Consider the following 13580-nt stretch of genomic DNA (forward strand, 5'->3'; position numbering starts at 1 on the left):
ATAATTGATCACACATTTATAATATATATATAGTATTTCTGGTGTGTGTTACTAAACATGCTTGGGAACTGCATGCTTGGGAACAGTGGGGCGACTGTGGATAGCAGGGCCGTCTTTCAGAGGGTCGGCGGTTCAATCCCCGGCTCTGCTAGTCGCATGTCGATGTGTCCTCGAGCAAGACACTTAACCCCAAAATTGCTCCCGTAGTTGTGCCTACGGTGTAGAAATGTGATCTGAATCTGAATTTTAAGTCGCTTTGGATAAAAGCGTCTGCTAAATGACTGTAATGTAATGTAGGTTTGTGTCAGGCAATTTAATTTTAGGGTCAAATCTAAGACGAGAAGTTTTAAGTAAGAAGAATTTGACAAGAACAAAGTTGGAAAATCATTTGTTCATCTCACAATAAAAGCTGATGTTAGTGAGAACATAAAGAAGCTTTTAGATAATTTTACAACATAAACAACAAAGAAGCCAAAGTACATGTGGCACTTTAAAAGTGAACTTTATTGGTCAGTATACCATGTCAAATACATTCAATTAATTTAGAATCAGTGTAGATTAAGAAAAAAATATTTTTAAGTAAATAATGAGAAAACATAGAATGGTTTATTACTATCATCTAGTTCTATCCAATTTTTGATATATGAATTAACACACTTAGAAAACATTATTTTGCAGTAATAAAGTTTTGTCCTTGAACATGAAAGAAAAAAGGTCAGATCATTCTTTGAAAATTCAACATACAGTATGTACTGTGATCAAGGTTCAGGATTTATCACACATTTATAATATATATAGTATTTGTGGTGTGTGTTACTAAAAATGCTTGGGAACTGATGTAGATTTGTTTCAGGCAATTCAATTTTAGGTCAGATCTAAGATGAGAAGTTTTAAGTTTTAGATAATTTTACAACATAGGCTAGGCAAGTTTATTTGTATAGCACATTTCATCAACAAGGCAATTCAAAGTTCGTCACATAAAACCATTAAAAACATCAAAACATAAGGCAAAAGAAAAGGAGATTTAAAAACAATTAAGAACATTGATGAATGAAGAAAAAAATGTTAAATCATGAAATACATACATACAAAGTCTATGCACAGATGCAATGAGACTGCCGCGGCGCGAATTTGCAATGGCGCGACGCGATTGATGCGAATTCGCGTCAAACGGCAAATCGCCCCAAGCGTGTGAGTTGAAATTTTTCAACTTCAGCGAAATATTCGCGTTACGCCCCAGCGCGATAGCCTATCAGCGTTGAGATGCTCCTGTCATCACTGACTTCCTGCCGTTGTTGAATCAGGAAATAAATACTGTAGCCGTCTGTGTTCACCCAGAGCTCTACAATACCACATATCAATAGAGACCGGACCAAACTATGTGTATAAATATTTGTGTAAACCATCCGGTACAAACAATGAATAAATGCTGCCGTATTTACGCCTGTGTGACGTTATGTTGAGTGTTGGTGGAGCTGCTACAATGTTAGCTTAGCCTAGCACCATCCGAGCTCCATTGAGAAGACAAGTAGCCTACAAATCGGCATCATTACGTAGTTGTTTCGGAGTCCCTTTTTGTCGGTTTATTGTCGTTAAATCACAGCCAAATCTGTTTATTTTGTGTTCATACAGCTGTAGTAAACAGCGACGTGTGGCTTGCTAGACACAGTGAATACAGCTCGATAAAATCCACGGAGCTCCTCTGGACAATATTATAAACCCAGACAAGACGGCATTTAGTTTCCCGGGATATCTGTGACTTCCACAACACGTACTAAGCAGAAATAGAGGTTATTTTTTCCATGGTTAATGGCGGACAGTTGAACGGCTTTCAGGGCAATAAGCCACGCCCCCTCTTCGGCACGTCCAGCGCGGTTCGCGCGAATGAACACAAATAGTCCCCGGCGAGACCGGTGGCGCGAATGACGCGAATGTGAACACGGCATTAGACCTGTACAGTGTAAACCACAATGTACCTGGTTTGAATCAGACTGGGGACCTTTGCTGCATGAAATCCCGCTCTCACCCCCCACACATTTTCTGTCTGCATCTGATCATTAATCATTCAAAAGCAAAAATGCCCAACAACACATAGAATCTTTATGCATGTCTTTCACAACAAGCTAATTCAAAGTACATATCAAAACAACACTCAAAGAGAACCTGGATAAGATGAGTTGACAAAAATGGTTGAGACCAAATCCAGAGGCCTCACGTCTCTAACCAGCGTGCATGCAGGGCTCTTCAGTTGGTTGTCAGCTGTGCAGCTGCCGGCTGGGCGGACCAGCTCTAGTGTAATAAAAAGCATCGTTAGCATTATTCAGAACAGCTCAATCTGGAGGCATTATGTAGATATTTTAACTACAGTTTTACCAAATTAGTGGTTCTTCGTCTGGGCTTCCCTTTAGTTCTTTGTAGTGTTTCTTCACCATCACAAGCTCCGATGTAACGTCTAAAAAAACATGTTAACATCAAGTTCACTATTAATCACACTATTGGAAATTTGTTGACATATTCATTTCAGTCAATATTTTTAATGATTATCATGTTATTATTTTGCAACGTTGCCTTTACCTGGGATTGAGTCACCATCTGTCTTGAGCGACAGCTCGATTGATTTCTGCACTGTTTTTTCCAGATTGACCAGGATGTATTTCTAAATTAGCATAAAAATCTTTATCACTCACAGCCAAAATGTGTCTTATAACAATAGCTGAATGTTTGTGAAAGGGCCTGCAGTGTGTTAGTAGCAATAGCAGCATTCAACAAGAGGCATATTCCACTTGATTATATATATGATGACCTAGAATTGTAGATAAAGATAAGCAGCACAACATGTTTTACTATATCCTCATCGTACGACTTATTATAAAATGTTACAAACCATCAAGTCCCTCAGCTGTTTCAACATATCAGCTTTAGCTTCCTGAAACATGACGTTTTTTAACCCAAGTACGTGCTTCACAATAGTGTCCCTCATATTACTCAGCATGCCGTCTCCTTTAATTTGTTTTGAAACTGCAATAAAACAGAAAACTTCTTCTTCTTTGTTTCTGTATTAAATGGTGCTGAGTTTACATTACTCTGAGGCATTTCAGTGTGTTTCAACATTGGTGATATTTCTTTTTACACAGTGGCGCACTGTTACATTAATGTAGCTTCACACAACAGGAGATGCACAGCAACACTGAGTGAAACTAAATTACTGAGACGATTGAGTCAAATTCTCTGTAAGTTTTCCCTCATTGTCGACTGCCATGTCAACACTGAGGGTCAGACTAAATATAAGAATATATTGTTGTTAAGGAATTGGTACACCCACTAGTTCACTGTGATACCACACAGACATCATTTCTACGTCAAAAGTATTCAGTGTCTTGATGTTGTTTGATGACATTGCTGTACTCTCTCTTTAAAAAAAAGAAAAGGTACTTTTTAATGTTTTTTATTACCAGAATAAATTCTGAAATTATTTTGAATTTTCTGGTCTCTGATTATAAAATTAAAATAAAATGTTTACAGTGAAACTGGATTGACCCAACGAGCATCGCAGGGGAGAAACTCTCATGATGCAGTGTGGTCGGTAGTTAAAGGTTTTAGTGGTGACCTGATGTAATGGCCTCTATGATCCCTCTTTTCTTTCTATTTTGTTCAATTATTATTGCATTAAGTTATTATTTTTCTTGCACAGTAATAAGAAAGGAACTATAATTGTGCAAAATGATGCCCGTCCCTATTTAAGGCCCATCTGTGTGTCCGCATGTTCCATGTTCTTGCATCATTAAGTGGCACTTGCATGAACAATGCATGAACAAGCATAATACATTCCACTACCATCAATCGTTAATTAATAACAACACACCTTTACTAAACCTGTTTGTACATGAAGAGCAATCATTATCAGGACAGCCTATCCCAGGGGAAGAGCACTCTTACCTTTAGGAGACTAGAGGACCCCACCAGAGATGAGCAACACTGGACTTTGGTTGGAATGCACAAAATACAAACCAGTTTTATTTGTTTTTTACAGAAAGGAAAAAAAGATTAACAAAAATGAATACCAAAAAATCGATGTAAAAGTTAATACAAAATGTCAAATGTTAAGAGTATGAACCCTCCAGAAGTCATCCAAAAAAGGCCAAAAAGCCTCGATCCTTTGCTGTCTCCTATATATACGCTTCTCCTTGGCGCTTCCTGCAACCTCCAGGTCCATATATGGTAGACAACAGATCATTCTCAAATCATTGGACGAAACAGTCCTAATAGTCTTATCACTTCTGACAGACCTACTTTTTAGGGTAAACAACCCCCCCCTTTGTGGAAGGTGTGTAGTGGGAACTTGTGATCCATGCAGCTGACTGCCTGCACATATGTCCTCTTCTTCTGAGACGTTAAGAACTACTTATTGTATATTCTCATGTTCTACGCTTTAAGGATAAAAAGTATATATCGGTGTGTCTGTTACACAGATAAAGCACTTCTTATGCTTCTCTAACTTTACGGCCTGAAGCAGGATGTTCCAGTACACAGGCCCCATTGAACAGGATGTCTCTCTAACTAACTGATTAGTTTCCTGAGTTTACAGCCTTTCTCTCCTGGTGACTGTCAATCATCCTGTCAGAGTGAGTTCACTAAAAGTTCACTTATTTCATTAGTTTTAACAAACAGTCAACACTACAAGCACGTATGATTATATTTTGGTAAATGATAGAAAGTCACACATTAAATCAAAATCATTGAACCATCCCTAAACAATATGGGATTACATGTAACGAGTATATTGATATCTGAAAATACAACTCTTAGCTTGATAATAAACAATAGATCGTAACTCATCATAGACAATGGAAAGACAATAGAGGATAAACAACTTGTATGAAATACAAACAACACATTAAGATAGGACCTCCTGTCTGGCTCGAGGTTACAGGGGTCATGTTTCATACATGCCGGTTTAGGTGTGAATCTACAACACGCCTAGAAGACTAAATTGTGTAAGTGTCAGCCAGATGCTCAAACCACAGGATGCTGCCTTAACGCTTTTTGGGGTCTCGCCTCTCGCTCCTCAGGCAGAGAGGTGTTAATCATTTGGTGTATCAATTATTTTAATTGCAGAATAGAGAGATGGGTTTCTAGGGTGTAGTGTGTCTCGGACATTCTTGGTGGACACTTCAACAATAGAAAGAAGGTCAGATCATTCTTTGAAAATTAAACATACAGTACGTACTGTGATCAAGGTTCAGGATTTATGTTAAACACCCATAAAATCATTGGAATGTCAATTAAAATTGGACTAAAAACGTATAGAAATCAAGAAAAAAATGTTAAATCATTAAAACAAAATGTATCTGGGACATCATAGTGGACCGGTCTCTAAGACCTGTACCCCACACACATTTTCTGTCTGCATCTGATCATTAATCATTTAAAAGCAAAAATGTCCTACAAAAGATAGAAAATATAGAATTTCTATGTCTTTCACAACAAGCTAATTCAAAGTACATATCAAAACAACACTCAAAGAGAACCTGGATAAGATGAGTTGACAAAAATGGTTGAGACCAAATCCAGAGGCCTCACGTCTCTAACCAGCGTGCATGCAGGGCTCTTCAGTTGGTTGTCATCTGTGCAGCTGCCGGCTGGGCGGAACAGCTCTAGTGTAATAAAAAGCATTGTTAGCATTATCCAGAACAGCTCAATCTGGAGGCATTATGTAGATATTTTAACTACAGTTTTACCAAATTAGTGGTTCTTGATCTGGGCTTCCCTTCAGTTCTTTGTAGTGGTTATTCACCATCACAAGTTCCAATTCAACGTCTTAAAACAACAACAACATAATGTTAACATCAAGTTCACTATTAATCACAATATTGGAAATTTGTTGACCTATTCATTTCAATCAAATATTTTGAGTAATTTTAGTGATCATCATGTTATTATTTTGTAACGTTGTCTTTACCTGGGATTGAGACACCATCTGTCTTGAGCGACAGCTCGATTGATTCCTGCATTGATTCTTCCAGATTGACCAGGATGTATTTCTAAATTAGCATAAAAATCTTTATCACTCACAGACAAAATGTGTCTTATAACAATAGCTGAATGTGTGTGAAAGGGCCTGCAGTGTGTTAGTAGTAAAAGCTGCATTCAACAAGAGGCATATTCCACTTGATTATATATATGATGACCTAGAATTGTAGATAAAGATAAGCAGCACAACATGTTTTACTATATCCTCATCGTACGACTTATTATAAAATGTTACAAACCATCAAGTCATCCAGCTGTTTCAACATAACAGCTTTAGCTTCCTGAAACATGACGTTTTTTAACCTATGTACGTGCTTCACCATAGTTTCTCTCATATTATTCATGCTGCCGTCTCCTTTAATCTTTTTTGCATCTACAATAAAACAGAAAACTTTAGTCAATTAAATGTTATTATAATTACATTCTGCACAATTATGATGAATAATGTGCATCTTTACAGTGTCAGGTTTTATATGTGATGATCTTTATCGTACCGTCATAGCATTTCTGCATGTTTGTCTCAATTGTTGTCGTCAGACTGCTGTAGATTGTTTTCTTACGGTCACAGATGATTTTGTTGAGTTTTGTCTTAATCTGTTCTTCCTAAGAGAGAGAATATGAATCGTAGATCCACATATTTTAGATAAAATCAAGGTAATATACAAATAAGGCTCATCATTTTTCAAAGGGCGTCTCCAGTTGTAACTGACATTGACTGTATTGATAGACTTCTTCATATTCAGTGTATATATGTTAACAGCTAAAAACATCTATATTTCATTTATTCTCTAATGTCTAATGACATTCTTCATGTCTGCTGAAGCCTTTCTGACCTGGACTAATAGCTTAATAAAGATTAACGGTACTATTCTCCTCTTTTACCTCTGTAATGAGAAATATCAATTGCAGTTCGACATCTTTGTACTCTGTCTTCTCTTTCATCATCTTCGTGTCAAGTGAAAATGAATTGAGGACTCCGCTGAAAGGTCCACATTTTCCTTCATTTCTGAAACATGTTAACAAGTTGAAATGTTTCATAAATGCATCATTGACAAGTTTGTATTTCAATAATGTAATTTGTATGTATGCATTATATCTCATAACTTGTATAACTGTATAATGTACAATTTGTTATTTCTAGACATTCTCCATAGTTTGTACAATTAGCCTGCTCAGGGTTTTATGTCTTTATTAAGTCATTTCTTACGGGAAGGTCTTCTTGAATTCCTCATCAATGCTCTCAGTCAGGCATGAAGATAACTTCATATTGAGGTTTATTTGTTTCCCCTTTGTTGTCTTGTGTATGCCATCATGTTGTACTATACACTTCAGTGTCTTGTGGAAACCCCTACCTGACTTATTCTGAAACAAAACAGAAAAAACAGAAACATTTTTAAGACATTCATATAAAGTGCAAAATCCGTTGTAATGATGTTGTAATAATTCAAATACGTACAGGATGTATCACAGACTTCAAGGCTTTTTCACATGAACTTTTAGATTTTTCAACCCCCTCACTGAGGCACTTTTCAAAAGCCTGATAAGTCTCTTCCATTGGTTTCCTGACTTTATCAAGTTCATCCCTCATCTTTTGTTGAAGGACTGTGTACACAGCTGTCTTTGTGTCAGCCTGAAATCAACAACAACACATTCAGTATTCAAAGCAATGAAACCATTCTGTTACTTGACTGAGTTTTCTTGAGTTATTCACATTTATACAAACTGTTGTTGATTTTGAGTGAGACCACCCTTTAATTACTGTCGTTATGCAGGCTCTCTGAAGCAACACGAAATCAGGAAACTTTATTGATAAAATATATGTATGGATGACATTACATGTAAGTAGTCTGTCTTTGACTTTATGTTTTCACATTATTTTCTGTCAATATTAATGATTAAAGACAAAGAAAGAGATTTTATTTCTTGATCTTACCCCTCCTCTACGGCTGGCCCCTTGAATCAGAGAGAGAATCCCACGAGCTCCAGACACACAGTTTAACGTCTCTGAGTGACAGTCATTGAGATCCTGCAGAAATTCCTGAAGTTTGGGTATTTCTGTAAAAAAAATGTAGTTTGCATCTTACATAGTTACAAAACAGACGAACATTTTATTGCCATAATCCAAATAGTCATTCTTGTTTGTTTTGTTAAAGTAAAGTAAATCTAAATGTGCTCATATATGAAGACTTCACCTACCAGTGTCGTCTTTATCTCGACGTTTCTGTTTTAGAAACTCTTTGGAGCTCACTGTGAACACTTTTAGACTTCCATCACTGAAATGTTTCTGAAAAGAAAACGTTTTGGTTTTAAGGAATGCTTAGAGTCGTAGACAATCTTTATGTTATACTTTCTGTCAGTCTATAAAACTCACCTTAACCTCCTTTAGTTTGCTGAATTCTCCTCTCACTTCTTTCTTGGCTCGATCGTTTTTTTTCAATATCAAAGCACGAACACCAGCTGCTGAACTAAATGAAAATATTTGCATTATTTTGCACCTCAAACAGTTTTTGGAGAACTGAAACCTCAAATTCCAACTTTTTTTGCATCGAGAATAAAAGTCTAAATGATCTCTTTTAAACCTGCAGCTGTAACTATCGAATCCACCATTTATACTGAAACGTGCATCACTTTAATTTACAGGTCCGTGATCTAATAGGAAGTTTTCTTTTAACATATATGTATATGTACTGTTGGCATCTTAAATCACTTACTGCTCTTTTGAATCGTCTGAATCTTCTGAATCTTCCATGAGGTCAGACTTGGTGCAGATAAAGTGAATGTGCTGACACTGGCCACCATTTCCCATGAAGCTAGAGGCACTTTCCAGGATCTCCCAGGCTTCTCGCTCTGATGCAACTCGATTCATTTCAGTCACGATCCACACAGTGGAACAACTTCCAACGACCTGAAGGGACATGACAGCAAGTTAATTATGATGGTCATCAGTACTTTGTAATATCATGATGTCACAGTTTAACACAGTAATACACTAAACAGCACTGCATGTGATGAATTACCGTTTTCCACATCTTGTCCCTGCTCTTGTTACGATCCCCATTTCCAGGAAGATCCACAAGTGTGACGTGCTTCAGAAGATCATTATTTGGCACCTTGATAGTCACACACTTCACTAGTGGCCAATACCACCTCTTTACGTCTTTACCTTCTCCATCTTTTGGGTCGCTTCTTGTGTATCTGACTAATTTTGCAGATAGCTCTTTAGCCTGCAATAAATAATAAAATGAGATTAATGCAACGTAAGAATATTTCATTCATATGCACAGACCCCAACTTCAAACTGCTTTACAAATTGTACAAAAGAATTAAAACAAGAAAATATATAAAATAAGAGCAATTAAATTACCCCATCATTGAAACAACAAAAGCAGTGTTGAGATTTAATAATACAAGATGTCATTTAATGCTAATGTAAAATGTTTGGGCACAAAGATGGAGGAAAAATCCTGATTGGATGTTGTTAAAACAGTTATATAAATATATTTATCTACCGGTAGACAAACTTCTTCATGATTTTTCTATAAAGGGGACATTTTCTATGGGTTTGTAGTTTTCGAGGACAGGTGCATCAAGGCTCTGTTTTTAAATTTCACATACTGATTTTACTTTTACATTTGTACATAAACCTCAATAACATTTCCCTCTGTCAGACAGACAAGAAGGCTTCTTATGAAGTGATACAAGACTTTTACTCTTACTCACTGTTTTTACTGTCAAAATCTTCCTCTTGGAAAGGAGAAATTCTGGGATCTCTTTGAAATATCTGTCATTCATGAGGTCATCAACAGATTTGATTTTCCAGTCTTCTCCATACAGCGCTGACAGCTTGTCATCTATGTCCCGACAATCATCGTCACTTTCCTGATCACTTTCCTGATCCGCATTATCCCCAAGGAAATTTTTAGAGAACCACAACTCATCTTTCCACTCCTAAATAGAATTTAAAAAATACCTTTAACTTCGTTAAATCATATGGCATACATTTGGCATAGTTTCACGTAAACAAACATATTCAGCTCATTTTACCTCTTTTGTAATGAACTCAATGTTTGCCTCATACTTTGAGTTCTGCATGTTAGCCTCCACTTCAATCATGACTGAGGTACATGCTCTGACGTCTCCAGAGGGCAGGAGATCCTTCTCTCCAATGACGGCATTTATCAAAGAGCTCTTTCCAGCCCCGGTTCTGCCAAAGACACCAACCACCTCCCTCTTGTCTGTCTCCAAATCACTGATTTTTTTCCTGTTGTATAAGAGTTTATGTGCGGGTTAATTAATTTGTTTCAAAACATAAAAACACTGATAGAATGTGTCAAAGTCAGAAAGAGATCCGTCTATGAACAGCCCTCTTCAGCATATTGTACTATCTTCAGTAGAAGTCATTTACTGTACATTTTGGGTAAATTAAGACTTTTTTTTCAAACAGAACTAGAATTAACGCCTCACGACTGAATCCCTCAGACAAACAGTCAAGTTGCAGTTTGCATCCATGTCTTTCCAAATTGTCATCACTTCATCATTTTATCCTATTAGACATTTGTGTGGAATTGTCATAATTAACTGAATTCTTCAGTTATGATCAAAAATGTGTTTTGTGAGGTCACAGTGACCTTGATCTGTGACCACCAAATTGTAATCAGTTCATCCTTGAGTCCAAAACAAATTCCTTCGAGACGTTGGTGAGAAATGGACATACGTACGTACGTACGTACGGACGGACAAACCCATGATGTCTGGCTCAACACTATCAGTCTTAAATCTCTTAGTGAAACTGGCCTCTGGTCAGCAGTGGAACCAGGCCCGTATAACATATTAATATGGAAACTTTAATAAACTTTATACTTACTTCAGGAAGTTGTTGAGCTTGTTGTCTTGGGGAGGTATTTTCTGACTGACACATCTCATGATGTCTTTCACCTTAGACACTACAGACGTGAGAGGGACTTTCTCTGCCAGGTCCATGTAGGATAAGATTGATAAGATGACAAGATTGCATATGGCAGCAAATGAGAGTATTTTTTGTGGCCAAGCTATAGAAACACACATTTGCTATGTAAGTAAGCTAAGTAAAAATGTTATTACATAAAAAAGTTAACCCTATAGTAAGTTGTAGGTTGCCATTGTTTGTAAAGTATTATAAATACCTGAGTCTGATCCTGGTTTGATGACAAGTCGTTGTTTTCTAGTTGGTGATTGACGTTGGCTGGACTCATCCTGAAGATCTGACTCTCTCTTTACTTTTTGGATATTTTTATTTGGTAAAATAAAAGCAAAAAGAAAAGTTTGTTGCATCTACCTCTCACAATATTTAAACATGTTCTCGATATAGTTTCTTAGTCAAAGTAAGATATTACCACCTTACAAAACTTCAATGAACACTACATGTAACCAATAAGATAAAGTGTGTCTCACCTTTATCACTTGTGTCACTGGTGGACGGACAAACCTGAGGGTGAACATGAACATTTGTGTCTTAAATCAATACTAAGTGGCCAAGTAAAAGTTTGAGCAGACATTGAAAATATGATCTATATAATTATAATAAATGCCTTATGATGCCTGAGTGCTTGAAACTTTATTCAACTTACTTCAGCTGATGATTCAACTGTTTCTGGATTTGCTGTGTTTTGTTCATCCTAGTGACGAAAGACAATAGTTGCAAATCCACAATAGTAAATAAATGTTAAAATTCTAGCACATGCTATTATTGTTAATGAGTTATTATTATCAATTATGTGTCAAGAAAACAGAAGTCTGTGCTCCTATAAATTATAAATACAGTATTTGTGTAAATTGTGTTCACAGTACAGAACGTTACCTTTAACAACTTGAGTCTGTTCTTGAAAATTGACCTTGGTCCCATTTTTGGGATCAAGTTGTCGATTTCGTGATCATTCAGAAGGTAAAGACTTTCTGTGTTAATTTCATGTTCTGCAATTAACAAGAAGAATTGCCAGCATTAGTCAGAACTGATCTCTCCCATTTTATTAAAACGATGTCTGTCAAGAATATGTCAGCATTGTACTGAAGAACAACATTGCAGCATTTTTCATAGTTCTTTTAGTTCTGTAGATGCTTATACGTTTCAGTATTGTTAGGTCATATAAACACTTTATAAAATCTGTGCCCATAAAAGAGTCATGGTAATACTTTACCTTCAAATATTGGTATCAACTGGCTGAGATCCCATTCCGTTAATTTATTACAAACAAAATCATCCATGACCACGAACGGCAACTGGAAGGTAAACAAATAATCATGTTTTAAATCAACCACTGCAACATTGGAGAGTTACATTTCACTGAAGGAAAAGAAGTTATGAAACTTCTATTATCAGACTCAAGGAAAAAGCAAAGACTGAAAAAACGAGTCACGTCACAATGAACGGTACAGCTCATATAGACATACATCAGTTCATACAACAACTGAAATGATTAATCAATTCATCAACTAGTCAATTGCCAGAAAAATAATTTGCAACTATTTTGATAAAGTCAATTTTCATGTTAAAACATTTTATGGCTCCAGGTTCTCTTTATCTTATTTTATATTTAATATGTTTAGCTTTGGCAACAGTCCTAATTTAAAAAATATTAAATAAAAATAATGCTTGTTGGACCATTGTGAAGGTGTCACTTTTGGCATCTGGGTAATTGTGACAGCATTTCTCACTATTTTCTCAATTTGTTTACAAACCAAACAAACAAACGATTAAAAGAGAAAATGTTCAGCAGATTAATCCATGATGAAAATGATAATAAATTGCCGTCCTACACCAATTAATTAACTACAACAATAAAATCCTGCTTCCTGCAGGAGTTATGAGAATCTAATGATATAATTGAATAACAGGCATACGGGCTATTGTTCTGCATTGAAATACATTCAGTACCTGTTCCTGAATAAACCACTGCAGCACCAGGCCTGTTTAAATACTCGAATGCAGGGTGCGTCGCTATCAGCATACGTTACGTTTACGCAATCTCCCATGTAGCGTTAGATATCTGGCAATATGTTGTTTGTCCCCAAGAGTACCAACTTTTCATCAAGTCGGGATAAGGGCACTTCATTATTTAAATTCTAGCGTGTAACTTTACAGCCTTTTGTTTGTTATTCACGGAGGAGATCTTCCGGCTTTCAAACGGTCAATAAGAGATTAAAAGAGAACATTTCAATAAGAATCACCCGCGGTGTTTGATTTCCTTAACATCATAATATTAATTCCAGCAGTTACTTGTAGCGTGTAGGCAATAGATGTAGATCGATGCCGGTCCTCCAAGGTGGAGCAGTCCTTTGTTCTCAATAGTTGTCCGACACCACACAGGAAAAAGAAACCTAAAGTGTTTTTGATTCCTGGTTGTGAAACTCCTCCCATGATGAATCTCCCTACTTATGTATTTCTTTTATTCGTTCTTATGAAAATTGTCGACACAAGACCGTGTTCTGCTACACAAATTTGTTTGTACTTTTCTCAAATAATGTGGGTAAAATGATGTATAATTTAGCTTTTTGAGCCTCAAACTGTAAATGAC

The 13580-nt window shown here is 36.4% G+C and overlaps 1 protein-coding gene across 1 annotated transcript; it reads right to left on the reverse strand.

Annotated features, from left to right (window-relative positions):
- Positions 1 to 477: 477 nt before the first annotated feature.
- LOC142939718 (nuclear GTPase SLIP-GC-like) lies at positions 478 to 13354 on the reverse strand. The gene is made up of 22 exons (XM_076082856.1): positions 13283 to 13354; positions 12204 to 12285; positions 11867 to 11979; positions 11637 to 11684; positions 11461 to 11494; positions 11193 to 11285; positions 10895 to 10997; positions 10075 to 10291; positions 9751 to 9978; positions 9048 to 9254; positions 8742 to 8935; positions 8402 to 8495; positions 8227 to 8314; positions 7964 to 8085; positions 7487 to 7660; positions 7238 to 7392; positions 6913 to 7036; positions 6525 to 6633; positions 6270 to 6403; positions 5960 to 6041; positions 2374 to 2452; positions 478 to 2289 (listed from the first exon to the last, which is right to left on the reverse strand). Coding segments are annotated over exons 2-22 (2466 nt in total). The 5' UTR covers positions 12271 to 12285; positions 13283 to 13354; the 3' UTR covers positions 478 to 2288.
- Positions 13355 to 13580: the final 226 nt, after the last annotated feature.

Source organism: Anarhichas minor, unplaced genomic scaffold (genome assembly GCF_050575085.1).
Source record: "Anarhichas minor isolate MPS153535 unplaced genomic scaffold, ASM5057508v1 ptg000107l, whole genome shotgun sequence".
NCBI classification, from domain to species: Eukaryota; Metazoa; Chordata; class Actinopteri; order Perciformes; family Anarhichadidae; genus Anarhichas; species Anarhichas minor.

Bases quoted from the DNA above. Each gene is read 5' to 3' on its own strand.
- LOC142939718 (XM_076082856.1), bottom strand. From the start codon at position 12,270: ATGGATGATTTTGTTTGTAATAAATTAACGGAATGGGATCTCAGCCAG. The intron at 8,086-8,226 runs GTAGGTGAAGTC...TTTTTTTTACAG, and splicing joins TCGAGATAAAGACGACACTG to AAATACCCAAACTTCAGGAA. The intron at 7,661-7,963 runs GTAAGATCAAGA...TGTTGATTTCAG, and splicing joins GGGCCAGCCGTAGAGGAGGG to GCTGACACAAAGACAGCTGT.